The 15493-nt window shown below is 32.2% G+C and overlaps 1 protein-coding gene across 3 annotated transcripts in view; it reads right to left on the bottom strand.

Annotated features, from left to right (window-relative positions):
* The window catches only part of LOC118195445 (RNA-binding protein FXR1-like), a 109719-nt gene that overhangs the window by 55776 nt on the left and 38450 nt on the right, over positions 1-15493 (bottom strand). For all 3 annotated transcript variants that reach the window (XM_035366764.2, XM_035366767.2, XM_085809806.1), the window contains one exon: positions 9697-9790. In XM_035366764.2, the coding sequence (XP_035222655.2) occupies positions 9697-9790 (94 nt within the window). The remainder of the gene's footprint in view (positions 1-9696; positions 9791-15493) is intronic.

Raw genomic sequence — 15493 nt, 5'->3', positions numbered from 1 at the left:
TTTCTGCATGTTTTATCTCCTAACTGCCAACCTCTCCACAATATACTACCTATGAGGGCTTACTTGATCTGGTAAAAGTTAAATAGTTTGACCCTCCTCCTCCCCTGACAGACGTGAAACAAATTATCACTATGTCTGAAAGTAACTATAAATCAGATAATAAATTTAAATAAAGGTTTAAATAAGCTTCTTATTCAAAAAGAACTTGGAACATATAGGCCTGTTCTTATGCTAACAAAATCAATTACAGTTTGTGTTGATATAATTAAACAAGAGTCAAATTAAAACTAAAAATATGGACTAGGGGTCAAAGACTATACAATTTAATTTCAATTTAATCTGGTTCAGCAACTCTATTGTCATAATAAACTCAAATGTCAGCAACAGTAATGGAAAGACTAATAATTACAAATTATCAGAGCTGACAGAACTAATGCAGGGAGCAAGTAGAGGTCAGAAACACACTCGTCTTACACTTCAAAAACTGTCTAAATGATTTGCATTCTGGTGAGGAAATAGAAATGAGAAATTATAGTAAAGGCTGAAACTGTAAATAACTAAGTAATTTACATAATAATAACTGTACATATCTTTGAAGAATAATTTTCCTTCTCTTTACAGTTTCTTTTTTCAAAACGTTTCCTTTTCACTTTAAATTTTTGGGATTTAATTAGACTTCTGTTATTCTAAAAGACTAAATGCATTTAGAAGGTATGGAAAAAGCTTCTAATTTTATTTCTTTAGTAATACAAGCATTCAGAAGAAATATGAAATATATATGATAAGGTCTGGTCACAGAGCTGGCGTGGCATAATTTTTAGAATTTAGGGACACACTGAGCAACAAAATCTAGAAATGGCAAAACTTTTAGAATTTAGAGCAGGCATTGGAAGCAGAATTTAGAAAGGCACCAAGCAGCAGAATTTAGGAGCTGCAGAGACTGCGTCAGGTGGCAAAATGCCTAGCGCCAGCTCTGTGTATGACACAATAAGATATATTAGATGAATCTTTTGAATAGTCAGTTTTCAATTTCTTTATTAATAAAAAAATTCTTTTCTATAATGCCTGTCCATATGATAAAATTAGAAGTACTTTTGATATTTTCCATACTTGTATCTAGTGAAAAGTAGAGAAAATAAAGGGAAGATGTTAAAAATGTTAAGACAGCAATTCTAGAATCAGAAGTAAAACATTCAACTATTATGCTTCCATTGTTCTTCCAGATGTTCTCCAAAATGTAAGAAACTGCGTGTTACTACATGGAGACATTTTTCATTTTATCACATTTTTCTAGAATCCTTTAAGAATCGTGGGTCTATAAATTTGCCTTAAAATCTTTCTAAACTTTTTAAGCTTCAATGTCTAAAATCCTAAAGAAATATTAGACCTACCAATTCTGTAACAGCAAAAAGGCAGAAATGTTTTTTAAAAAAATCGGAGGAAAAAAGTGCGAAATTAATTTTATAGAGAAAATTGATGCATTTCCTAAGAATTCTGATCATTCTGAGAAATTGTAAAAATTCTTACCATGAAAAAATTTAAAAGACATTTTTAATTAATTACATAACTATTTTGCTTTTCCTAAAAACTGTTTTGTAAACTGTGCTTTACAGCATTATTCCTTGCTCATTTTTCAGATTCAAAAAATTGTATAATATGTGGCCAAAATGGAACTTTATAATATGACAGTGAAAAATAAAAATGCTTTATTTTAATGTTATTTCTTAAGTATAATTCCAATATATTTAATGAAATATTATTTTAATGAAATTTTTCAATGTTGGAATGTTTTAAAAAAATCGTCAAAAATTTCCAGATCTCGGAATTAAAATTTTCTATAGAAACCGATCATAAGATCGTCAAAATGTTGATAATCGCCAAATTTAGAACCGTTTAATAAAAGAATTCACATTCCCAAAAGAGGAAAGTTGTTTGAGAGCTCTTCATTACAAAAAATGAAATAATTTTGAAATGCTTATGTTTCACTTCTTGCTCAGAAACTCGAGTATCCCACCATTATTTATATTACAAATAGGAACAAATTATATCTCATGAACCCATTCAAAAAATAGCCATATTTGTCAGTGAATCGCCCAAAATATTCCTGCAATATGCTAATTCACACCAAAAATGGCAGTCGTAAAAACAAACAGAAATTTCAGATGATTAAAATTAAGGACCTTCTGCCGATTTTGGCCAAAATTAAGGACTTTTAAGAACCAAAAATCGATTCCAAAAAACTTAAGGACTTTTAAGGACTCTTAAGGACCATACGAACCCTGTTAATTGTTAGCAGTTTATACCGAAACAAGGAAAAGAGTTGTAGAATAAAAAGTAACAAATAATCTCCATACAAAAATTCACCCTGCAGGAATCATATGAATAAAAAGTTAAATAATACAAGTAAAAATAGAAACTTACCAACATTTTTTGAACAAGAAATAAAGACAAAAAATATTTGTTTCTATAATTCTGAGTCTTTTTCTACTTTTCACGATAGTTAGGAAAGCATTTCTGATGCAGTCTTTTCTAGCACTCAAAACATTTGTTTTTAGTGTTCTTCTGGCATACAGCGCAACGTCCTTGTGTTGATGGCACACGGTAATGTGAATCTGATTTTCTCAAAGATTCAGAGTTCCATGTGCATGAGGTCCAGGAACTGAATAGACTTTTGGTTTCATGTGAAGTAGACATAAAGTTACTTTTCTCCTGAAATTGAGATGTGACAGTTCAGCTTCTGTACCTTTGTGCAAATGTGAATGTAAAATCCACTCGTCAACAACAGTCATGCTTAATGCATTGCTAAATAGATTCCAGTACCATTTTTTGCTTCTAAACATAGGTCGATATGATGCAAAAAGTCTATCTAGCAAGCTAACTCCTCCCATTCCTTCATTGTACATTTTTAAAAGATACGGCTGAGGAATATCAATTTTCTTTTTTTGGACTCGGCAGAATCTCTTAGCTTTACTGACAGCTTGATGCGTTAAATAATTGGGTGCTATAGTTACTACAGCAATGTCTTTCCAACGGCAAATATAAACTTGTCCGTCACTTCGGTAATCGAAATTTCCTCTTTGCCATTTTAAAGCTTCATTTAGAAATTTGAAAGGGTCTGAAAATCCCGAATTGTGCCAGCTGCTCAAAATTCTTTTCAGATAAATCTGTGAACAGTTTATGGGATCAAAAAAGTTATAAAAAAGAAGCTAAAACAATTTCCTTCTGCATTGCGTAAAGACCTGTCTTAGCAAATATTCTGTAGTTAGGAACTTGTGAAAAATCTTAACTGGAGATAAAGTAACTAGTTCAGAAAGAAAACACTTCGCAAATATTTTCAATGCTGCCAGTTTTTAGAATTTGTTAAAATTTAAATTTTTCCCCCAATGACATTCAATGTTTTTCTCTTTCACCTTTAGTTTCGCTTCAAATTCTTCCTTCCCTTTGAAGATGAAAGTTCTTGGGGATCGAATGAAATTGAGATATTTCATCATCATCTATTTTATTATAAATTTCGATTTTTTCACATACATCCAAATATCAATACACTCTTCATCATCCGACAATGCATAAAAATATTCCAATGTCTCTTCAGCCTGAAATGGTTTTGAATTAAACATTTTATCAGCGTAGCGCATCTTTACAAACTGACGAAAAATGCAAACATTGAAAAATTATGAAATCCACACTCCAAAATATACGCCTTTTTCACTGAGTCATAAACAACCTCTAGCGTCTAGCCTATTAAGAAACGCCAAGTGCTTTTCTCTAGCAGCTGTGAGTAACTCCAAACCCTTATGGAAATGTGTGAAGGGAGAGGAGGGGGGATATACGGGTGTCGAAGACAGATTAACAATCGTAAACATCTATTTTCCACACTTACTGGAACTTTTCACATTTGAAAAATTTTTCTCCATGACTCTCTATTCACGGCAATCAAAGTAATCTCATCATGTTAAAAAATATACCTTTACACGCCAATGTTCCCTTTCTGGAACATCCACATTTTTTAACCCCATAGCAAAAAATAATAATCATCTTACTATGATAACTTACTGTCTATGCATAAAATGATCCTTTTTAAACATCCTCGTTGATTTTTAAAAACATTTGTTGAATTTTTAATTTTATATGAATTTTTTAATTTTGCTCTTAGAAAAGTAGGAAAAAAGGCAAAATAATGAATTTTTTTATCAAGATACTATTTCTTTTAGAAGCATTATATTGCTACTAAAAAATCAATCCATATTTACTTTTTATGTAATAATTTATACAAAGCAATATTAATAAAATTCTGTTTTTTTATGAAATTTTAAATTCGATGTTCCATTTATGGAACATTGCCGTGTAAAAGGTTAATTACGTTAATCATCTGAGAGCTATCTGCATAGAAGGGATGACTTTGTGGTAGGTTTTCTACAGAAGAGAAACTAGAAATTAATTTACACATACAAATCATGAAGAACCTGTCAGTTTTGCCATTATGTGTTGCAATATGCTACTTGTCTGTCATTTACAGCTCAGGTCACCAGAAAGCACTTTTAGTTTAAAAAATTTCACTCATCTATTCTTTATTTCTTAATGGACTGCGATAAGCTGCTACACTAAAGATACAAATTTTGTACATTTCAGGAATCTATGAAAAAGAACAAAAGCCCGGGCTACGACAAAATCAATAACTGTATGATCAAACAAAGTCATCCTGTTCATGATAATAGTAATCTGATCCTGAAGTGGCAACACTTCGCTGAATGCTGGAAGATCGCAAAAATCACTCCCATCCTCAAGCTTCAAAAGCCTCCAAGTGCTCCAGAATCTTATTACCCAATCATCCTACTTTCATCTCTGAGCAAAATTGTTGAGGCTATCATATTATTAAGAGTTGACCAACACATCGTGAGTAACAATCTACTAATTCCATATCAATTCAGTTTCATGAGTCAACACTTGACTACTCACCAGCTCTACAGGGTTAAGAGAATGATTAGCGAAGGACTCCTGCACAAGGTCACTGGTGGCTTATGTCTAAAGGTAGCAAAAGTTTTCGACTGTGTATGGCTAGATGCCCTCATATACAAGTTACACATTCTTGGGTTTGGTTTCCCACAGTGCATCACTAACATAATTAAATCCTACCTAGCTGGTAGACACTTTTTCCTTTACGTTACAGGCTCACTCTACTCACTGGACCATCCAGGCCAGGGTCCCTTTTTAATATTTATGCAAATGACATCCCCATTACACTCAACACAACACTTGCAATTTATGCTGATGACATTGCGATCCTCTCACAAAGTGCATATGTTAGTCCAGTTATACAACGATTACAAGATTACATACACACACTTGAGACTTGGCTCAACAAGTGGAAAATCAAAGTGAACATAGAAAGAACACAAGCTATCCTCTTCACTAAGAACAAGTTCAAGAAAAATCTGCAACTTTACAGAGTTTCAACCCCCTGGAGCAAACAAGTCTTTTTATCTTGGAGTGATCCTCAGTAAAACTTTCTCATGTTCCCCACACATTATATCTACTATCAGAAAGTTTCGAGTGAGTAAACATACACTATTCCTCTTAATAGCTTGAAACAGTATTCTTTGTATAGACAACAAGTTACTCATTTATATGTCCATGTTATGTTCCATATTATGTATGCTATACCTGCCTGGTATGGGCTTATTCATGTAAATCTCTTAGGAAAAAGCTACAAGCTCCCCAAATTAGTGTTTTGAGGCAAATCACTGACACTCTATATGTGAGGAACCACAAGTTACATGAAGAACTACATATTGAGCTGTTAAGAACTTTCCACTGTCGTACTGCTCAGCAGTTTTATAATGATAAAAAATTAATTCAAAAGTGTATATAATTACAATGTCAATGATCCCAATTATAGTAAATGGAATATGGCCATTCTTAATAATCAGATTAATTACTGTGTACTGCATCTATGTATAACTGTTCTCTTATGTTTACTTCTCATTTGTTTAATTATTCATGTTATGACATACCGTAATGTATATTTATTTATATATGTTTAGTGTGATGTAACAGGTGTTATCACCGGCTCGATATGTATCTTGCTTTCCCAGTTGGCATTTCTCAGATAATTTATCAAATTCTTGTACACTTTAATCTATTCAGATTCATAATCTAGATAATTACAATTTTTATCTCAACTTTTATATATAAAAAAAACTTATGTACATATGTACTCTATTTTTACGTGCAGCAATTTGAAACATATTTATTCAATTAGGAGTAGGGCTTTTAGGCCCAGGCGCCCTGGTGCTACATCATACAGTACAAAGGGAACATGGTTAAATTAAACAAGGTACAATGTTACTGATTTAAACTGATAGAATTCTCTCAGTTTTCATGTTTGATGTGGTTAAATGGTTAAACAGAATGATATAAAGCAGTTTAAACTGAAAGCATTCTCTGAATTTCATGTAAAAAAGACAACTAATATTAAAGTTCATTTTAATTTTATACATTACATTTTAAGCTCAAGTAGAAGCATGTGCGGGGGCTTGTTCATGTGTCTCAATGGGAAGTACTGTGTGAGCGGTTTGAAATTCGGTGTAACCGTTCCGGGGCTATTCGCGGCCGCAATGTGTCAAATTTGTGAACTTTGACCCTATGAAAGTCGGGTCCTATTGGGCCTAGAGAGAAACTTTTTTTTAAAATTGATGTACTCTTCGAGTGCAACATTTTGGCTGTCTCGGATTTTTAAAATTCGCGAATGGATTTTCTGTAGGGAATTTCCATTCGATTTATGGGCTATTTTTTAAACTTTCAAAAATTCGCAAAAAAAAAAAAAAACCACGGAAGCTAGGACAGGATGGTCAGTTCTACCCATTAGTGGGCGCTGAAGAAATTTAAGGTTATTATTACTTGAAGGTTAAGAAATTAAGTGTTTTTAATCCAAGGCAAATTTAGGGAGTGCTGAGGACCAACTGCTACCCTTTGGGCAAGACTCGAAAAATGTGCTGAAAACGTTTTATTACTACAAAAAAAAAAAAAAAAAAAATCACTGAATGCATGTTTTAATATATAATTCTAAATGTCTTTTAACCCTTAGAAAGGCAGCTTGTTTACTAACCTGTATGCTTAAAATAGCAAATGCTTGAACTTCTATGAGATCCATAACAATTTCCTCCCCCATCCATTAACAAAAAGGCTGGATTCAAATGATATTTTTTTTAGTCACATTAAATATTGCATATTCTAATAGGATAGAAAACAGACCATGGCTATCTTGACTGTTTGGGTGGTTATGCTCATAATTCTCTTCGTAATATTTTTTTAACTATTACAGGGTTCGTAGCCACATTTTAGTTAAAAAATAAGCACCTATAAACACTTTTCAAGCACATTTTAAGGAAAAAATAAGCACCTGTCTAATTACATTATACACAACTGCATAACCTTAAAAGAAAAATTAGACTTGTAATTTATAATATGAGCAATGCAATATTTATTAAGGAATGAGCAATACCTCAACCATGGAAAACAACTTCTTTTTTTAAATTTTAAATGACAGTTCAATTTACAGAATTAGTTTACAATGAGAGGAAAAAAACTATGCAGAACTAAACTATATTACAAGATTTAATGATGAAATTTCAGTTCAAAATATAGAAAATAAATAATAATAAGCCATATTAATTGTATTCGTTTAGCACCTAATACAATTTATTTTTCCACTCATATTAATATTTAAATAATTTAACTTAAATCAAAATTCTGAACATTTTCTAAATTTTCATTGCATAACAGTTTTCCCTTAACATATATTCCAAACAAAGTAATTTAAGTAAAAAAGAGGCACATTTCTGAAATCAGAAGACGGGAAAATGCTTCATGCAGTCATCCTTTAACAGTAAAAGCTTAACTAACCCGCATACTCGGAAATTGCAGAATATTCCGGACAGTAACTGGAAAAAGAGGAGTTGGGGGAGTTGTAGCCGTTCTTTAGATTTCTCGGCTAAATAAATGATTTTGATATTTCGATATGTGCATCATATAAAAATAGACCAACGGAACTGAGAAATATTCTGCTTAGAAAGCACAGTAAAACTCTTTTAAGTGTTCATAAACAAATCTCAGACCGAACATCAAAATTAATTGTCTCTGCAAAATAACGCAAACGTTATTGCGCAATACGTACAGCGTAATTCTTCCATATGTGATATATTACGCAATCGGAATCAACAGCTGCCGGTATTCGGAGAATAAAGAACTAAATAAAGCAAAAGAAAGAGACTTACTAATCTGGGGTGTTTTTGATTTTAATTTTCAACAGACTGCGTTAAATTTCCGAAATAGAATCAATCTTCGCTTGGGTTGGGTAGACCACAAAACTTTTAGTCCTATTTAATCCAGGTTGGACAGTGACAAAAAAAAAGTCCACTACTTCAATATTAGAGATTTTGCAGAGAAAGGGGAGAACCTCCCAACCTCCGTACTGTATAATGTATTTGGGGGGGGGAATATTTTGACTATTCGATTACTTTCCTTTTATTTAAAGCCATTCCAAATATTTTTACTCAGAAAGCTAATCTGTGTAAAAACACACCCATTTTTGGAAGTTTATCTATACTTCAACAATTACTGCAACTATATTATTATAAATATTCATACATATGCTCATAATATAAGCATAACGATCATAATAAACACGAATATGAATTGACCACGCGGAACGAGAATGCAAATTATTATAATCTTGATCGAAATTCAAATGTGTGTAGTATTTGGGTGGTAGAAAAAGAACACCGAATGTACCGTAATTTTTTACCATTTTCATAATTCTTTGACCAATAAAACGACGTGCACCTGTCTGTACTCTCGCACGGACCATAGGTTATGTTAATGCAGAGAAAGGGGGAAAAGCAATTTCCGGGAGTACGATTCACCATCTGACGTTGCATATAAGGAAGAAAAGTTGTTTATTTAGTTTCGGTTTGGTACTGGAGGGGCGGGGGGAAATGCACGTTCATTAAAAAAAGTATTTAAAAAAAGCACTAAAAACAAAAAATAAGGGCTTTAAAGAAAACATAAGCACCTATAAGGGCCTTTATATTTCATTTTCAAATATAAGGACTTATAAGCACTTGTAAGGACCACTACGAACCCTGTATTATATGAGTAATATGCAGCATGAGGTACACCTCTGTATGCATGTCAATTTGCAACATGGCAATTTAAGATTGTTGAGGACAAATATGGCACCAAAAATTGAAAAATTAGAGTCATTACACAAAGTCAGCCCTCACCTTAGTAACATTATATTAACTCTTTTCATAATATACATTTTAAATCAAACTTTGAGCAATACATCAATGTTAGTATCGTTTAATAAAATAATTTAAAAAGTCTGTCACAGTTTCACAATACGGTATACTTAACCTAAGAGACACCCTCAAATCACTGTTTGAAAAAGGTTGATTACGACCCAGAAAAGCTAGAAAACTATAGATTACATTATTGATTTCAAGAACAAGCATCCCCCTTAAAAAAGGAATAGTGATTTTTTCCCCTTAAATGCAGGCACTAGGCCAAAAACAGTTGGGAACCTATGATGTATACTATTTGTAAAACATTCAACAATACTTAAAAACTGGAATTCATTAAAACCATGAATTCATTTCTACTCTTTCCCAGGATTAAAATTAAAAAAAAAAAACTTACTATTATAGTTAAACAATTTTTCTCAGGATCAAAACGGCATATTGCAGCTCCTATGGCTTTCTTGAACTCTTTGTGAGCTGATTCCACTTTGGCACTACAAACACAAAAATTTTCAAAGAAGTTTTTATATTAAAACATATACAAGTTAAGAAAAGCAAGATTTTAGGTCTATGTGCTTATGGGAATTAAGCAGAATACTGATACACTGGCATTCAAAAATTTAGCATGAAATGGAAAAGTAAAACTTTAACACTAAATTGCATGTGAAAGTAGCAATTGTGTTTATGCAAGGGGGAAAAATAACTATTACGTACAGAGATGAAAAATATATATAATTTTTATACATTAGATGAAGTTACAATTGGGTCATGATTGACAAATTGATGTTAAAAGATGATATGAAAAACTTACATTTAAGAAGGTATGTACCCACCCCGGACTTTCACACAAGCTTTACAGCAAATTTCCCATGCTTTCTACAAAGTGATCAATTAAAGATGATAGCAATGGCCATTCTTTTATTAGAGCTGTTCTCAACAGCCTGATACTAGCCATAGGATGTAGAGTGCAAAGGCAGCACCACCAAATACATCCCACAGATTTTCAATAGCATTAATGTCAAGGGAACACAAATGCCACTCCACATGAGAAATGCCATTCTTCTACTAGAGCGGTTTTGAACAGCTTGAGACTAGCTGTAAGATGTAAAGTGCAAAGACAGCACAACCAAATACATCCCATAGCTTTTCAATAGCATTAATGTCAAGGGAATACAAGCACCACTCCACATGAGAAATGCTCTCTCTCTTCTGGTACTTGTTAACAATGCTGGCTTGATGGGAATAGGCATTATCATCCATAAGGATGAAGACCAACTGCTGCAATGTTAAATCTCACAATGCAGTGTAGGATTTCATCCTGATACTGTGCAGCCATCACAGAATCATCTTTAAAGAAGTGCAGCTAGTGTGACACCCTAACCACACCATGATGTGGTCCCTTCTGAATGCATGATGCCTGATGTTCTGGGAATAATTCTTTTTGTCTTATTTTCTCCAGACTCTTACATGCTTATTATCTGATTCCAGGGTAAATATGGAATAGTCCATGTCACATTAATGACACCACTTTAATCCTGCCTTTCTGAACTCAGCAGTTAGTGGAATATATACACTTGGTACCCAGGCATACAGTTTTTTCACGTGAAGGCTTTGGCGCATAGTACGGCAGACATTATCTTACAAAATGACACTGCAACTGTGCGTATAACAGTTGTGGAGGTTGCTTGGCTAGTATTGCAATATACTGATCTTCAGAAAACATGGTAACCCTTTGTCAATGAGGCACAGGTCTGTGGACAACAGTCTTGTTTGGAAATGCTTCCACATTAAAAAAATTATTGAATGGTCAATGCCAAAGAAAACAGTAATATTTTATACTAACAGTCCTGCTTCAATGCATCCAACAATACACCAGCATTGGCTATCTCCTGTTTATCTTCTTTCGGTCACAAAAACATGAATATATTTAATTATCCTATGCAAGTTAAAAACACTTTGTTTAAAGCTTTAAATGACATTCCTTGAAAGCATTGTGAATGCTTGTGACTGTCTAATTATGTTTGGACAGTCAATTATAATTGGCATAATATATAATATTTATGTACTGCCATCTGCATCTGCAGCAATCAAATTTAACTATACTTTTGAAAATTATATACATTTTGTACCTAACTTTTGGAAGTCAGGGTAATTAAAAAAAAAGTAGTCAACTTGATATTTCTTTGAAAAACTTTGTAACCTGCAAACAGAAATCACCGAGTAGTCAAAGTAAATGTACATAGTACAAAAACCTTGGGTTATATAACAGAGTTAGAATGACCATTGTTATCTGCTATAAGGTATAGTTCAAATAAATAAAAACTTTAAAAAATATTGATTAGTACACTGCCTTTGAAAGCAATATGCTATCTCAAAAGAAAAAAAAAGAAGAAGAAAAACTTGACATGGTCATATTTAGGCATGGTGAATGGATTCATGATACAGTTATTAACCCTTAAATGCATGCAGTTGCCATTTGGCACCATATTCATATTTAGTCATGTAAATCAAATGGAAACACAAATTTTAGCTTACTGCATAGTGTAACCAACTGGATACATACTGTTTACGTATTTTGAAAGTTTCAGTGTGGTGGTGCCATTAAAGGTGTAACAGTCATCATTATTGCACATTGATGCGTAGGGTGTGGACATCATTTGTATTATGAATTTTTATTTTGTGTTTGTTGTTATTTTGATGTATTCTAAGTTTTAAAATTGTTTGAACAAATTTATTTGATATGTATTAGATAAAATTGTCATTACCTATTTGCCTATCATATATTTTTTGTAAAAGTTAATATTATTTTTTCAGAAACTGGAATAAAAACTTAGATTTTTTTAGTATTTTTCCTATTTAATTTGATGTCAATTCTAATGTATTTTTGAACTAACTAATATTAATATTATAAACCAAATTACTCTTCAGTTAAGACCTATGCATTGATAAAACTGAGTACACCAGTTTCAGCTTACTATTATGCTGTACAATACAATTTACCCAAGGTGCTTTAGATAAAGCAAACAGATCAATCTCAAACCCTCCAGAACATAACCGATACATTTCTATTGGAAACAAGAATGTTATCACAACATGTTATTCAGGAATTCTACAATAAAAATCCATAAAACTTAGGCAAATGTGCCAAATTTTTCTTTACAATTTTAAATCAAGATATTCAGGATCTCAAGCAGCAAATGAAATAATATTGCATTATGTAAAATAGCAGCTACCAAAAAGACCATAAGCTATTCATTACTACCCACAGTTGGAGTCAGTAATGCAGATCAATGAAGAGAAGTGTTAATCGACTTTCCTTCCTTAACTTGGGTGGAACCATCAGTGTTTAATGGTAGTTAACACTAGTGGTTGACCAACTTGATTGCTGATTAGCCACTATATATATGTATGTAATGATAGCAAAATTTTGAAAGCACTGGTGTAAGAACACTGAGACATAAAGAAAGTACTAGAACTTTTAACAACTTTCGATACTCGAGTGGACAGATGATGCTGACACAAACGGATTTGAAGGATTTGCAATCTATTTTTATGCATATCAAATCATCATCTTGCAGATTATCAATTTTTCAATCGTACTTGAATGCAATAATTTCCATGTACACGGGTTTTACGGTACGGCATCATTTTAGGCAAATAATGCCTCAGCGGGAGTGAGGAGCATCTTCCCAAGAAGAAAGCTTAAGCGAAAAAGGGGTGCCGCAATTCAAGGGCATAGGGAAGGGAGTCATTCAGTTCCAAGTTAAAAAGTTTTGGTTTACGATTATTTGATTGGGCAAGAGGTATCTGCATTAAGTGTTATGTAGGATCACATGATTAATTTCAATGATGCAGTTTAGACTTAGCATTATTTTTAAGACAGAGAAAGGAAGTCCCCAAATTAAAAAAAAAAAAAAAAAAGATTATAGCCAATGAAAATTAGAAGTTTGCTTTCATATATTTTATCTTGCACATTCCTCCTTTTAAAAAGAAACAGGTGGAGCAATACAGAAGCCTTGTTAAGGAAAAAAGCATTAGAGCAGCAAAATATCAGATATAATTTTGAAAATGCAGAAAACTTAAAACATAAAATTAACTTCTGAACAACTGAAGATTTATAAATCGAAAATTTTGAATTCCATAATAACATTTTAAGCACTATACTTTTTTTCAAATAATTGCAAACTTTTAGAATCCTATTAAGATGGAGTCCTTCATTGAGTCCAATCTGTAAAAAGGTCTTGTTTCTGGAACATTCAATCACAATCTGATATTTCAGGGAAGGATTTCCAAAACATTTTGCACACAATATTACAACTAATTTTATCATTTGTAATATCATTACTGAAATTATGGTTTTTACTTTTAATATTACATTTTGCAATTTTCTTATTTTACAACAAACTAGAAGACCGCTCCCCTCCAGTTCTAGTATACAAATATCCAGCTATTTGGGCATCACCACTTTAACGAACTCGTGTACTAAATTTTCATGAGTGGTTAAGGGTTGCTTTGGCAGTTACTTATAAAGGTCTCCATTCCTTGTTTTAAGGCAACTGGCTTTCTGAACTGCACATTCCATTTATTTTTTATAAAATTATCCATTATACTCCATTATATGAATACACACTCCATTATATATATTAAAAAAGTCCTATATAAAAAATTAAAGTAGGAGCCTTCAAAGTTCATACTGAAAACATTAAAGAAATTTCTACAATTTAAAATTTTCAGACAATAATTTCACTTTTAAAATACAGCAAAAATTCAAAAATATAAATTCAGACACATTAAAACAATCGTACAAAAACATTAATCGTATTAGGAATCTTCCCTAAGTGAAATCCTCAAATTTCTTTAATTTTTGTCAAATTCAGTATTTTTTAACTCAAATACACCAAACTGCATTATAAATAAGTCAAATTTTTATATTATTAACTTTCATCTTAAAATGATTTAAGCAAAATATAACCCTCAATAAATCATAAAACAATACAATTATTTATAAATGCAAAATTACTTATAATGCAAAGTTATTTTAAAACATAATTTACTCAATTAAAAACTGGCTTTGTTAACTTAATACCACTTCAATATCACTTCTGATGACTTTGGATAATATTCCATCCCTTGAATGAAAATAGCACCGAAATAGCACAACGAAGCACTGAAAATGCAAAAGAGCACAGAACACTATTTCATTTTTCACATTTTACTGATAACGGTTGTTGAACTTCAAAGAACTTTGAATGTTTAATTTACTTTTACGCAATGATCGGAAAAGCATAAACACTGTGAATAATTGAAGAGAGCAGGAATCATTAACCCTCAGCTGGAGGGACTAGCATATGGTACAATTTTAGAGGGGTGGCATATGAAGTACGCCAGGTTGTTTTTCGAGCCTCTGCTTCATGTTTGAAACTATTTAATCTTATACATGGCATTAATAAGGTGATTTGTCATAGTAAAAATGATATAAGAAAAAGAATAACAGGAAAAAAAATCAGTAAAGATGGAAATTACGAATTTTTAATTAATTCAAAAAATGGAATGCACTGGAAATATAGTTTAAAGTTTCTATAGTATTCTGTATTATTTTCTGTATGAAAATTATAAGATCATAAATCAAATTTACAAATTATAAATATTCCGTAAAGTTCAGTAAGTAATAAATTTCACAAATGAAAAAAATTAAACATTTTGTTACTTTAATCCTCTTCAGATTGTCCGTTCACAGCAGCAGGGTTTGCAGTTGTACTGTCTTGCCCAAATGATTTTTGCAGGTAAACTTAGAACACTCAGAACATTTTATGGTAGTGCAATTATTCTTCATTCTACCGCACTCAGCGCAGCGTCCTTTGATCTTTTTTGCAGGTGGTTCCACGTCCCTTTCGGCCATCTTGTCCGCTTCTGTTATTACCAGCCTTCTATTAATAGCTTTGGAATGCGACAGGAGAAATGGCATTTTCAGACGATTCTGAAGATGTGGTTTCATCAAAGATGTAGCTAGATTTTAAAAAAATATCTTCTAAACTTGATGGTTGCATCAGGTTTGGCGAAGTTGAAGAGCACTTGTGAATTTATGCCCGCTACATTTAGCAGTACAAAAAATATTGCAATTGTCCACCTCTTGGTTTTTCGGGCGACAGTGGAAGTACTACAAAGTTGGTCTACAATGTCAACTCCGCCTTTATATT

The sequence above is a fragment of the Stegodyphus dumicola genome, chromosome X2 (genome assembly GCF_044657685.1).
Source record: "Stegodyphus dumicola isolate Sdum_Otavi_A_Nest chromosome X2, ASM4465768v1".
Taxonomy (NCBI): Eukaryota; Metazoa; Arthropoda; class Arachnida; order Araneae; family Eresidae; genus Stegodyphus; species Stegodyphus dumicola.
This window is presented reverse-complemented; position numbering and strand designations above follow the sequence as displayed.